Raw genomic sequence first — 14,208 nt, 5'->3', positions numbered from 1 at the left:
AAAATATTAAGTGGTATATATTTTGGGGTTTAATTAGTTTCAGTTAACTAATTGAAAATTCAGATATCCAATATATTCGGTATTGCCTACTGTACACTTTAAAGGTAGCACTAGAACAATAATTGCTTTTAATGGAGAAATGGCATGTTTTGCTAGTAGCAGCTCAATCACTTCCTGAAGTTCTTTCCAAATTCTCTCCTGTATAAGTCTTTAAATAGTTTTTAGCACTACCTTTTTTAATATTTTAATAGTCCTCCAGTGAAGAACTGCTATGGGGAAAAGAAGATTTTTTTTCCGTCAACCTCTCTGGTTGCTGCATACTGTATTTCTCCTTTGGCTCTTTGCCTGTAGCACTCAGGCAACATCAACTGCTCGCCTAAAATTACAAGATGTGCTATCGTTCTGTCTTATGTCTACAGAAATTTTAAAATAAAATATTAACTTTATTTTTTTGCACATCTACATTGAAAATAAGTGAAATTTGCCAAGTTTCTTGTTACAGCTCTGGTGTTCATGTGTTTTAGTTTGATTTCTGTTTCTGTGGGCCTGACTGGAATTTCGTCAAAGCTTTTGAATGCCAGTAGAATCGGGGAGTTTAGTTTGGTTTTTGTGCAGTTTGATCGCAGATGTTCAGATAGGAAAAAACAAGTTGTAGAGTGGCGCTGCTGGTGAAGTTGAAGAGCGCGGGGATTGAATACTGGCTGCATATAGCCGCATGTATAAGTACCTGTTGTGTTACGCAATAGCAGTAGACCAGGCCATGAAATAGCGTCATTATTCTTGGTGTGCGGGAGGTGTAAATCAGCAGCAGAGACGGAGAGGTGCTGGGTTACCCTGTCAGCTGAGCTGAGGTAACTGTCCGTAGGAGTGCTCCCGTGCTGCGACACGCGCACATAGCTTAAGCCCTCCGACAGACAGTTGTGCCCGACCAGCTCGGGTGTGTTACCTTGCCAGCCTCTGCTCTCTTGGAGGACATTTAAGCTCACGGAGAGGAGGGCGAGCGTCGTGGTGGTCGCTACGGCATGCCCTCTAGCTGCAGTCATACCGGAGGAACTATTAGTTCTTTCTGGAGATAAGGAAATCGCAGACACCTGCGTTTCAGGTTGGTTCCTGCTGGTGTTGCGGTACCGGCAGGCAGACGCGGTGACGGGGGGTGTGCTGGTACCGTTGTGCCGTTGCATTGCCCACCGCGGGAGGGGTCCGGCGGCGCGGACCGGCAGGCAGCCGTGCCGGGGGCTCCCCGCGACGGCGCGGTGCCGTGGGCAGCATCGCCCCGCGCTCGGCGGCCGCCGCCGCGCTGCAGCACCTCCGGGGTGGTCGTGTCCCGGCAGCCGGGCTGCCCCGCGAAGCACCGCGTTGGGCAGAGCTCCAACTCTGCAGAGCGGGGACGGGAAATCTTGAAGCCTTCATAGGGCCTAAAACCATACACGTGTTCTTGGGGGAGATATTTAAAGGGAAAGGTAAAGGGCAGGTGAAACAACATACTCAGTCTTAACAGGCACTTCGCAAGTCTTGACTGACGACTCTGTCGAAGCAACAAGCGCGAATCCCCGTGAAGAAACCGTTTGCCGCTGGCTGTCTGGCGGATAGGTATCTTCCAATGATGGAGGCTTAGCCAAATAATAAACTAAAAAATATTAAAGCAAAGCATGTGAAGTACATAAATTTTCAACAAAACTTGTATATTTTGCTTTTTTACAGCTTTCCACCGTTTTAGAATAACAATATATTTAAAAAATAAAAATATATTTAATAAAATAATTCAGTACTTCATTTTTTTCCACTGTTGCCCTTTTTTGATGACAACAGTGGTGTATGCAACTGGTCAATATAAATATAAATGAAAATTGCTAATTTTCTTTCGTGGAATATTGCTTAAGCTGTAGAAATGTATTTTATCTTACGGAGTACTTGCTAAGACAATAGGCTTAAATTGTCACATGTCGTGTAGTGTCTGCGAAAGGTCTATGTAGCACCAAGAATTTAGGCTAACTCTCCAGTTCAGAAGCCACACACCATAGTTGTGATAGTTAATTTTTTCAAAGAAAAAAGAAGAGCTGGAAATCAGCCCCTGGTTGTGCCCTAGGCTTGCTCGGTGACCTGAACTTGCTTCTTTTTGTGCACCCCAGCTGCACGTCTGTAAAATGGGTTCATGAGTGTTGACCTCCTGTCCTAACTTTGAAGCGCACAGCTGGAAGGCGTCTGTGTGAGACCTCTCTCTGGAAGAGCGTGAAATGGTACTGGTGATACTTGGTGCCTTTTGTGTCTGGATGATTTTAGACCAAAATCTGTTACCTGTGCTTTCCTTCCATACCATTTAATAGATACTGTACTGTAACAATATTTCTCTCTTCTTTATTTCAGAACTATACACATTGTAACAAACTCTTGAGAAAGAAAAGTATCATTTCTGCATGTCTACCCTACTAATCTAATTCTTTCTCAAGGATAAAGACAGGCTAAAATTAAGTATTTTTAGAAGTGCTGTGCAAAATGTATGGACTCTTTAGATTACACATTAATATCGGGAATAGAGAGCATGACAAGTTAAATTAATGACAGCAGAGCTTCTCAGTGGTAGGGCAGTATCTGACTACTTTGGTTTTTAATGAAAGAATGGAAGAAAATGCATTAGACGTGCTTATCAAAGCTGAAAAATTTGGTAACTTCAAGAAGTAAGGTGACGAAAACTGGATGATTAAGTCACTAGGTTGTAGACACTGGACTTCTTACAAAAATAATTTATTAAGAAATAAGTTAAATCAATTTCTTAACTGGCTTAATTGTTTATGGAGTAGTTGTCTACTTCTAGCCTATAGTCAGGGCAACTTTTACCTTTCATAAATCCTGTACATATAAAGAATTTCAGTTAGCCAGATGTGTCTGATAGAGAGATACATTTTCACGTGTGTGTATGTATATATATTTATATACATAAAGTATATATTATATCTATAAAAATGTATAATATTTATATATAATATATTTTTAAATCTTGTATATACAAGACTACAGTATTTCTATATGCTTAGCACTTTTTTTTTTGCTAGCACCACCGAACGATGTCATCTCAGTATATGAAATTGAGTTTCTTTAAAGTCAGAGAAAGAAAGTAAGAGAAGGTGCACTGTGTATAATTTGATATTCAGGTAGCATTAAGAATCTTGGACCAGTATTCACAACATCTGTCAAATAGCCTTCATATTTCTTAATTTCAGTGGAGCAAAGTATTAATGAATAGGCTTATGGTAGTTGATTAAGAACCCATCGTGTCTTGATGTGTTTACTCAGTAAAGAGTAAAGGTCATACGCAGTAAAATATGCATGTAGATTGACTAACAGGCAAAACTCAGCTTTGGATAATTATAATTTGTTCACTTTTATACAAATCCTGTTGAATTCAATGCCAATTTTGGTACAATTTTTTCTCCTGAATTTTTGACAGCAGAAATAGTTTTAAAGGTTGTAATGAGATAAGTACAAGGTTCAGCTTGCAAGCCAAAAGCTGATAAAGTTGCACAAAATTTACTTTGGCATGGTTACAATCCCCAAAATATGCTGAAAAGACATTCCGAAGTTAATGCAGTAGCTGCATTCAGTGGATGGTGTACTAGAAATGAGAAATACCTTTAACTTAGATTGAAAGAACTTTATCCCAAGGCTGTGCAAAAGCTGAGGTTCGTCCCCTTGCTGCCCTGGAAGGACCAGGTGAGGGTAGTGCGGTGGCTTCAGTGCAGGGCTCCACGCACGTCTCGGTGCCTCTGCTGTCCTGCAAGGCTGGCCGGCTTGTGTGCCGTCTTAGTGCAGTCTGACGGTCTTCGGCGGAGAGCGTTGCAATAGTTTAAGAAACTGCTGTTTGTTACCTTCCATCGGCCTTCTCTGAAATGCCTTAGCAGGTTCTGTGTTGTGCCAAATCTGGGTTGGTTTTAACCCCAGTTTAAAGTATAGCACTGCAGATAGTTTAAACTAATGCAGCTGACTTTGCGCTGGAGTGGCACGACAGAGCTCACGGTCGCAGAACCTGCTAATCCTACGCGCGTGAGCGTGTGGCCGGTTCTGCTGTACGCTCTGTTCGTGTCACCACACCTGGAATAAGAAGCGCGTGCCGCAAGTCGTGCTCTGCGGATAGGTTGTGTCTCTTGATGATTTGCAGTACAGTAAATTCCCTATGTGCAATACAAAATGAAAAATTAAATACGCAAAGGTTAAATTCTCAGGTGTAAGGTGCTGCGGAGTATTATTTACATGGGGGATCGGAACTTTGTCTACTGTTTTTTTGTACAGTTTTCTATGCTTTGGTTTAAAAAAGAATCCAAACTAGCCACTTGGTTCAGGTTCCTTTTTGTGACTTTTTTTTTCCTTTCTGCAGCTCTACTGAGAAATCATTTCCTTGGAGATCATCAGGTATGTTCTTTTATGGGTACCTTCTGCCATCTTAGTGCCTTAAGGCCCCAAAACTTTATTTTTTTGGCATTTATTGCTTGTTTTGAAGTAAACTGAACATTGACTTTGTTGCAGTAGTGGTGATATGTATCTTTTTCCAGTATCTTTTCCAAACTATAACATTAATGTACTGTTTCTCAGATATAAAGAGATTTGCGTGTTCATCTGTTCTTGCAAAAGCACATTTTGGCTTAAATAGAGGTAACTGCAGGTACTTTTCTGCCTGGACTACACCTTATTGTGCCTTTGAATTTTTGTGAGAGATGCAATGGTAACAGAAGCCTTCCTGTATGTTAAGTCTCCTTTACAATTAAATCAAAAATACTTTTGAGTCTTCCCTTTGGCTGGTAAGGGTCATGAAAATAATACTGTATGTTTTAAGCTTGAAGACTATTATTCTTTTTACAGATATTCTTAGTTAGACTGAGATAACCTTCAGTTTTTGAGGGTTTTCCTGAGAGTAATTTTTCTATTTTTGTATCTCAGCATAACTTGAACTTTCCAAACAAAAGATTAGTCTTGCAGTACATTTACATCTTTCTTCTCTTGAGTATATTGGGTGAAAGTGGATGGGATTGTTTATTAAAGGCAACATTTAAGTGTATAGGCCAAAAGGGACTGTTAAAATAATCTAATCTGACCTTCAAATTTCACAGATCAGAGCATTTAGCTAATGAGGGTTTTGCATCAATTACAACGTTTAGTGGTTGAAGAGTCAATCTTCTGAACAGTTGGTAGTCTGCTTAGAGTGATGAAGTGGATGTGCAGAAATCAACATCTCGAGAGCACACAGCAGGACCCGAAATAGGACCTTGATTCCCTGCTTACTGCTTTTTGCATTGGATCATGTTACTCAAATGCAATTGTGTGCTCTTGAAAGAATATCAGGTTAAGCAGAACTGTTTTGATGTAATAAAAATGCAATTATAATTTTAGGTTGCTTGCTAAGAGTTTATTAACTTAGTTCTGTATTGTGGTGAAAGCATTTAATTGTGTAAGGAATGCATGCCGTTCTCACAGCTATCCAGCTTCTGCTGTACAGAGAGCAACACCTCTTAGTCATCCGCTTGTTCACTCGAGCGTATTTGGAATTATGGCTATTCCGGATTCTTTGGATTCTGCCTGCACACTCTTCTTAACTTCTGCAAGTTGCTGTTATATTCCATCTTAAATTATGATAGCTCAATTGAATAAATAATACACTTATTCAAAATTAAAACATACTGCCCATCTCAAACCGGAAAATAATTTCACCGTAATTATAAAAAAGAGGCAGGGAATTTCCTATTTAATTAGTGTGGAGCTTTTTATAGTAATAGTTGACTATGCTTCCATGATTTCCTATTCATTTATTGTATTTCTTGCAATACGAAGCTTTTCTTGCATAACAGCTGTCTTCTAGTATTGAATTACTATTGCAGACGTTATAATACCAGAAGTAAGGAATCATTGCCTAGATTAAAGATAAGCTTATTTAGGTTTACTTTTCCCGGTGCTAAAGGTTCTTAAGACTAAAAGCACTCTCATAAGCAGCTACTTTCCCTAAAAATCACCCCAAAGACTATATCTTTTGTTTTTAGCTTTCCATACGCTGAAAACTAGGCAATTTTAGATGCCATCTAGGGCTGTGTTAAGATAGGGATTCCTGTGTCAACTGAGAAAAAATAAGCTGGCTGTGACATGTCACAGAACTATAGAAGAATTTGTTAGAAGGGGCCCCTGGAGGTAGCCTGGTCCTGCAGCCCCCTCACTGCCCAGAGCAGAGCCAACCTCAACATTGGATCCAGTTCCTACGTTAGATAGGGTGGTTCAGCATCACGATGGAATACAGAATTCTCTGAGAGATGAAGGGCTGTTCTGTTTTCTTCTGGTCTGCTGTTCATTTGCAGCGCCTGAGCACTTACTCTCAGACTGAGTGCTAATCACGCCAGTCCAAATCAGAAGCATGAGGTTTCTGCTCCTTTCTCTAGAATGTTTCTCAAACTGTCTACCCTCCTTTCTCCTTCCTGTTTTCTTTTATTTAGCCATTAAGTTCTTAAATGTAGTGTGTAATAGTTGTAATCGCATGGTTTCAGTTGCCATCATGGTTTCACCGCAGCTGAGTCAAGGCATACATTAGATTTTTTCCTTTTTTAAAATCCAATATTTTCAACAAACTACTTGCCTTTGTATTTAAATTTTGCTGATCACTGTGGTGCTTTTCACGTTTTTTTAAACTTTTTTTTCATGTTTTTTTTAAACAAAAGCCAAGTTTGTTTTTTCAAGTAATTCAGAAATTAGTTTGGCTCATTCTTTCATTTTGAAAACTCTTTTTTTCTTCTCACATTATTTTTCTTGGTCCTGTAATTTCCAGTGACTGTCCACAACTGGAAAAGATGTCTTTTGACAGATCTCAGTCTTTATTTTAGTGATTTCATCTCATCCATTGTGTTACATCTCATTCCGCATCTTTATTCTGTTTCCTCCTTAGTTTTTTTCTGCAGCGTATTGTCTGTTGTTTCTTTTTCCTCCTTGACTTTCCATTAGTTCCTTCTTCTTCCTTTCATCTATCCATCTCTTCTTATTTTTATCTTATACTTCAAGTCTCTCCTGCCACTCGTGTTTTCTTTTTCCTTAGAAATCTTCTGCACACACCGCCACGAGGAGGGGAAACTTAAGTGTCTGCAAAATGGTAGGACTTGAGAAAGAAGCAAAGCCCAGAAGTGTAGGAATGCAGTTCTGTTTTGAGAAGAGCAGGGCTAATATTAAACTAAAGTAGGTTACAAATATATTGCTTTTCCTTAAAAAAACGTATTTCTATTTAGTAGTGTATGCATTACTATAAATCCAGAATTCCTCAGATCTCTGTATGTGTCCAAAGTAAGGCTCACCTAGACTAGTTGCTCAGAAGTGGGTATGCTTGAAAAGATTTTGCTTAGAATTTAAATTGATATACATTTAATTTAATGTTCACATTTACGTAGTGATTGTATGAGGACGGTAGATTTTGCTTACTTGTTTACTATTAGGCTTTATTTTAAAGAATGTCAGTGGATGATGGTTTACCATCTATGATCTGAAAAATGCTGAAGCTAAAGATCAATGAAAACTCTCCCTTAAATCATCTTTTTTTCCTGTGTGCAGTTAGCAGTTTATATCAAAAAATCATCAGTGGATGATGTGATAAGATGACCTTAACTGGAAGTACTTTATGCATCAGTTGAACTATACAGAATTTTTAACAGAAATATAACATGATGTTATTTTGCAGATGCTCATAAATAGAATATTAGATCAGCAGCAATTTATAAAAGGCTATTATTTTATTCAGGGCATTCTTCTCTTGACTGATAGTGGCACACAGAGATAGGGAGACAAAAAGTCATTTTGTTGTGCATTCTTGCCTTTGTTAGAGAGCCCAAACAATCTTATTTTTTTAGCATTGTGAAAGCATTTGCTTGGTGGCAAATGCGTGACCGAACCAAGGTTTTGGTTCAAACCTCTGTGTTAGGAGCATGTGTGGCACTGCACAGATGAATTTGATTCTTCCTATGTGTTTCTCCTGAAATTGGTTGTTTGTCAGTTTGAATTTGATCTAGTGTCTTAAAATACCAAATAAACAAAATAACAAGGTCTTGTATTATTTTAACTAAAAAATTTGAAGATTAAATATTGGTGTTGAAGATAACTAGAGAATAATTTAAGTGTCCAATCCTCAGAACTCTTATTCTAAAGAATGTTTTAGTACCCACTTATATCCCTCACGGTCTGTTTCCAGGCTGGTGCTACGAGAGCTGTGCAAGTCAGTTAGGTTGATGTGGTCCTCTGCATCGCTTCTAGGGACACTCACGGTGAAATTAATGGCAGTGTAATGGTATTTCTTATCAAGCCTTATTTTAATTTGGTCATGATACTTTTTATTGATTGATTAATTGGTTACCATCAATTTACTAGATGGTTTTGACCTAAGAAAGTACTACTGTCAAATAACTCTGCTGACTGCTTATAAGAAATACTGATTTTTATTTTTTTTTAATCTGGTATTGGAATGGTATTCCAGCACTGCTTGTAATAGCAGTTACTGAGTAACATCTTAAGTACGGATATTCCATGATGGCAAATTAGACCAGTGTTGCGTGTACAGCTATGTATTATTAGAAGTCAGACTATTTCTTTTTGGCCCGATAGGTACAAATACTCAGTATTTTGGAATTCTTTTTTGAAGCATAGTGCAATAACTGCTGTGACAAAGAATATCTAATAGCTTATCTGTTTTTGTTCCTGAGTGCTGCTAGCTAGTGTGTCAAGCCCGTTCTTTGGCAGCTGGAGAGAGATTTCGTTAGCTGTTGCGCAGAATTTATTTCAGCGTGTTTCCCGTCAGCCTCCCCAGCCGCTGGCACCAAGCCGACACGCTCCGAACAGCGTCTCCTCTTCCTCGACCGCGCTGTGACGTTCGCTCTCAAAGAGCACTTGGCCGGCTCCGGCATCCACAACTTGCAGCTTTTGGAAACTTTTGCTCTTTTTGCTCGCTGAAGTTTTTACTAGACCACTGCTTCTTAACATTAACATCATTCTTGGTTTCCCCTTTGGGTGAATTCATTTATTTCTTCAGCAAGAATTTACATGTCTGGTGTTACCCTTAAATGTAATCCACATTTCCTATGTACCTCTGATGCCTGTTTCTTTATCAATAGAAACTTAACATAATGACAATTGAATGCTTAATATTTCTGTCAAAATCATTTTGATTCAGCTTATTTTTTCTTACTGTTTTGTATCCTCATCTTGTCCTTGTATTCAACACTGTTTACCTGTTTATTTGTTTATAATACAGTTGTGATGTCTTTATATCCTACTGTCTCCTTTGCTTTCTCTGATGTATAATGAGATTTTCCTGTGCTATTTCTAAAGTTCAGCTGATTTTCTTAGAATTGAAGTTATGTGTAGGAATCATTAAAAACAAACATTTTGAAGTAGTATATGAAGTAAAAAATTCATAAAATTTGGAGTAAAAATTTAGAGTAAAAGTACAAATTTTTAAGTCTCGTAACAGCTTGAAGAGACTAGGTTGCATAAGATATAGCAATAGATTTTATAAGTATTTTGCATTTTATAATTATTTCTGTTGATGATATACAAGTATGGATAAAATTCAACCCAACCTTTTAATTATGAAGCTCTATTGAGATAACAGTAGCATTACTATAATCAGTTTTAAAAAGTGATAGCTATTCTCTGTGTACTCCAGTACAGTTGCTTTTCAGAGCAGAAACATTGTGCATACTTTCTAGATAATCAGCTACATTTTTCATCCAAATAGCTTGGAAAGTACATTTAAAAACTGGGAGTTGTAGAACTTCTTCAGAAGCACAGGAAGTCAGATCCTCACACGTTGAGCTAATAATAAGTTCTTTTTGGTTAGTTTGGTAGGTGGCACATGCCTACCAGCAGACTGTTTATAGACATGTCATGTTGGAAGCACTTCGTTAGAGCGTCCATGAGAAAACAATTATTATTGAATTTGCAGGAAACTTACATAAGTAACATTGGATTTATCTAATTAATTTATTCTTTCAGATGCTCCAGCCACCAGTGCAAACAAACCCCGCGTGCCAGAGAGTGCTCATACCAATGCCTATCACGTCAGAGCAGAACCGGAGCAAGGGAACCTCTACTCTCCGGAACAGACATCTCTCCATGAAAGTGAGGGTCTGTCATATGCATTTTAAATACTAAAATGTTTCTGTATTGATTCTATAATAATGTAATATAATCATGAATGCAATAAATATCTAAATATATAGCACTTTGTTTTCATTAAGGTATGCAATGCATTTATTCCTATGCTGACTTCCTATCTACAGGGTCTGTAGGTAACTCAAGAAGTTCAACACAAATGAATTCTTATTCTGACAGCGGGTACCAGGAAGTAAGCAGTTTCCATAACAGCCAAAACTTGAGCAAATCAGAAAACAGACAACAGCATTCCGTTATTGGAACAGCTAATAACCACTTGGTGAGAAGTTCACGAGCTGAAGGACAGGCTTTAGTTCAGGTATGCTCAAAATAGTACTCTCGTTTCTACTGTCTGTAACACAGTTTTAAAGGCAATAGATATATAGTTGGACCTACACTTCCTATAGGCTGGAATTAATGATGTTAAGTTACATTGTTTTAATTAACATCTTCACTGCTTAAAAAGTGTAAATGTCTGGCAAAAAGACTTGTTCACTGACATCAGCATTCATGTGATCTGATTCAGTTACTGCAACTGAAATTAAGTACAACTTCTGAGGACTCCTGACTACAGAGTATGCTGCTATTATACTATCAAGGTAGTATCACTCAGTTAAAATTGTTTTGGCGTGATACTGGACAAAATATCCTACGTTTTAGCCCATATGTAAACATGTGCTTAAAGAAAGAAGGTATTTGTGTTCCTGTACCTTCTACCACTTGTTTTTTCCCCCTTTTTCATTAATCAGGTTGATATTAAGGTAGTAATCAAAAAATCATTATTAGCTATACCAGAACTCTCTGCAAAACTGCTCCTGAATTTCCAATGTAGTAGCTTGTTTTTAAAGAAAGCATAACTACATTAACCTAGAATGCCAAAGAAGAGTGAGGAATGGAGGGTTTTTTAATACTAAATTACTGTTTTATATACTAGGAAATTCTGGCTAGAAAAAAGGTGAAGAATTGAAATGTGAGATATTTTATAAGAAAACTTAAAGAATGAATGACGCAAAACTAACAAACGTTTTGTTTCTGTCTTTAAACAGCCTTCAGTAAATATTGCTGCCAACCGAACCATGAGACGCGTTAGCTCCGTTCCATCCAGAGCGCAGTCTCCCTCCTACGTGGTCAGCACAGGTGTTTCTCCTTCACGGGGGTCGCTGCGAACGTCCCTGGGTAGCGGGTATGGCTCTCCGTCGGTTACCGAGCAAAGAGCCCTTACTTCTAACGCGTATTCGTCCACTACGCTGCCGGCGCAGCGGGCTGCATCCCCGTATGCTGCCCAGCGACCTGCCTCCCCGACAGCTGCGCGGCGGATATCCAGGCAGGCGTCGCATCCCAACGGCGGTGCTGCCCAGTACCCGACGTCGGTCAGGATCGGCTCCCCTCTGGCCCTCACTGATGTCCAAGCCAGAGTAGCTTCTCCCTCGCAAACCCAGCTAGGATCTTCTTCCCCAAAACGCCCTGGCATGACTGCAGTCCCGCAGCATTTGGGAACAACGTTACAAAGGACAATTCACGATATGGAACAGTACGGGCAGCAGTACGAGATATACGAGAGAATGGTCCCTCCACGTCCAGACAGCCTTACAGGTTAGTAAAAAGGTAAAGACACAGCTCAAAACTCAGTACAAACCTACAAGTGCAGAAAACCAATAATGCAATCGTCGTTCTATGTATGAAGTGTTGTAGCATTAGGACGCAGCTGTCGTGGATTCTTCAAATCAGTTGTAAATGCTTATGTCCAACAATATGTGTCAATGATACTGTAAGTGAATATCAGCAGCAGTCAGGAAGTCCACTGCTGAGGCATTTAAGTCAAATGAGACAGAGATAAGTTAAAACTGAGAGGGACAGATGAAACATAAAGTATTTGCATGTTGTATGTAATTAAAGATGCTACATTGAAGGACCAGAGAAAATGCACGCCATGCATTATAGAATGATTTCACAAAATTTTTTTTTTAAAAAAAAAAACTACTGTAAGGGAGGATATTAAAAATAAAAAGCCATCCTTCAAAAAGGTAAAGTTGTGTGCAAATGAGAAGAAAGGGAAAGGATATAAGATTTCAAGTTCAGTGAAGAGTGACAAAAAGGATTTGAGATGCAATTTGCAAAAGCACAATTTTGTATGTCTGTTCACGATGCAGAAGTTCAGTCTAGAAGCCTTCTTTAGAGGGGATGCATCAAAGGATCTGTCCCCGATTGAAATGTCAGTGGAAGGGGCTACCAAACAGATCAACAAAATGATCAGTAGCAAATGATCAGGACCAGGTGGTGTTCATCCACAAGTTCTAAAGAAAGTGAAAGGTGAAAGAGCTGAACTATTAACTTTATGTGCAATATCTCACTCACGATCTTTTGGTACTAGTACGGTTTTAAGTTGACAAAAACTTGAAATTTTGAGGAGGGTTCCAGATCTATTTGGGAAATTCCAGACCAGGTAGCTCAACATCTGTGACAGACAGATTTGTAGAAACTGAAGGAGAGCAGAATCATTGAATGCAGAGATAAATATGATACTTCAGGGAATAGTCAGCATGTTTTTTTGCAAAGGTAAGTCATGCTTCACAAATCTGTTGGAGTTCATTAAAGGAAGATTGATATAGTCTACTTAGAGTTCAGGAGAGTATGTCATTAAGACCCATCACAAAAAACACTTTGAAGAAGGTGAGCTGCCGTGAATAAGAAGCTGGTTAGAAGATAAGCAATATGGGGAAAAATGAATGGTAAGATTTTTTTAAAGTGAGGGCATGTCACCAACTGAGTCTGCAGGGACATGTTAGGACCTGTGCTGTTCAGCATATTCATAAATGAAAGTAATGAGCAGTAAAAGGACAGTATTTATGACAACAAGAAGTCATTTGATTTTATATAAATGTATATATTTATGCCCGTCTGTATGTTGCTTTTAATGAGAGGTTGTGGAGTGTGTGAGGTAGCAGAAAGCTGCCACCCACTTGCAAAAGGTAAGGGGAAAAAAAGAATTTTATGCAGTTACATCAGAGCAAAATATATCATGGGCTATTTAAACATTTATAATGGCTTTTCTTCACCTTCTTAGAGCTCTGCTGCCATGGCTAGGCTGCATCTTGGTAGTGCTGGTTGGAATGGTGAGGATGCTGTAATTGATCTGTAGTCAAATAACCTTCTGCAAGCTAGGCTCTCTGGAGAATTTAAGACTGCTGTCTACAAGAAATGGGTCCCAATATTCCCTCATTTGGAAAAGAGGAAGAAGACATACTAGGCAATGGGACAGCTTGTACTGTTCAAGACAACTTCAGTAATCTACAAGGATTTAGTGAATGGAATAAAATACATGCATTTGCATTTTAACAGCCAATAAAGGCAGTGGATGACTGAACTTCACTGTTAAATGCAAAAAACATCATAAATAATTTTTCCCATAAAGTTATAATAAACTCTTGAAGATTTACCAGGCTTGCTATCTTCTAATTTGCTAGAGAATTTTACAATTACATTATTTGAATGGATCTGTATAAGTGCTGAGATTTAAGCAAGTGTTTCTGTATTAAAATCAAGATCAAAGATAGCTGATTTTTGATGAGCTGGATTGATCTTGTCCCATTTTTATTTTTACTTCATTAGCAGAAATGAAGATATTGAAATAGCTGTGATTCTGAAAGTGCTGTCTCTTTTGTAAAATGTATTTATCTCAACTTAATGTTCAGTTTTCTTCAAACTGGCTTGTTATTTATGGTTTTAGTAGGCCCTTAACGCATTGCTGCAGATTGCTTTATTCACATTGTTAGAACAGGTAAAGTTTTTAAGCGTTCTGAAATAATGTATTAAACAGAACCACTGAAAAATAGGGACTTTCAGTTTAAGCTATATATTTTAAAGGATTTTTTTTCTTAAGTAAATATCACAACATTTTTGACTCTTTTATGGTTTCTTTTTGGTTATCTTTTTAGATATTTGAATAAAAAATAAATAATTGGCTTTGGGCTTGTTTCTTATGCTAGACTATTTCAAATATAGAGATGCTATGAATAAAATTGAGTTGAAAAACTTAAAAAATTACCAGTG

The 14,208-nt window shown here is 38.2% G+C and overlaps 1 protein-coding gene across 10 annotated transcripts in view; it reads left to right on the top strand.

Moving 5' to 3' along the window:
- The window catches only part of PKP4 (plakophilin 4), a 101,695-nt gene that overhangs the window by 52,399 nt on the left and 35,088 nt on the right, over window positions 1–14,208 (top strand). For 7 of the 10 annotated variants that reach the window (XM_064514513.1, XM_064514514.1, XM_064514512.1 and 4 more), the window contains 4 exons: window positions 4,370–4,404; window positions 10,000–10,131; window positions 10,287–10,477; window positions 11,205–11,751. In XM_064514513.1, coding sequence (XP_064370583.1) covers window positions 4,370–4,404; window positions 10,000–10,131; window positions 10,287–10,477; window positions 11,205–11,751 — 905 coding nt within the window. The remainder of the gene's footprint in view (window positions 1–4,369; window positions 4,405–9,999; window positions 10,132–10,286; window positions 10,478–11,204; window positions 11,752–14,208) is intronic. The other 3 variants (XM_026108779.2, XM_064514508.1, XM_064514511.1) reach the window with 2 other exon arrangements.

Source organism: Dromaius novaehollandiae, chromosome 7 (genome assembly GCF_036370855.1).
Source record: "Dromaius novaehollandiae isolate bDroNov1 chromosome 7, bDroNov1.hap1, whole genome shotgun sequence".
NCBI classification, from domain to species: domain Eukaryota; kingdom Metazoa; phylum Chordata; class Aves; order Casuariiformes; family Dromaiidae; genus Dromaius; species Dromaius novaehollandiae.
This window is presented reverse-complemented; position numbering and strand designations above follow the sequence as displayed.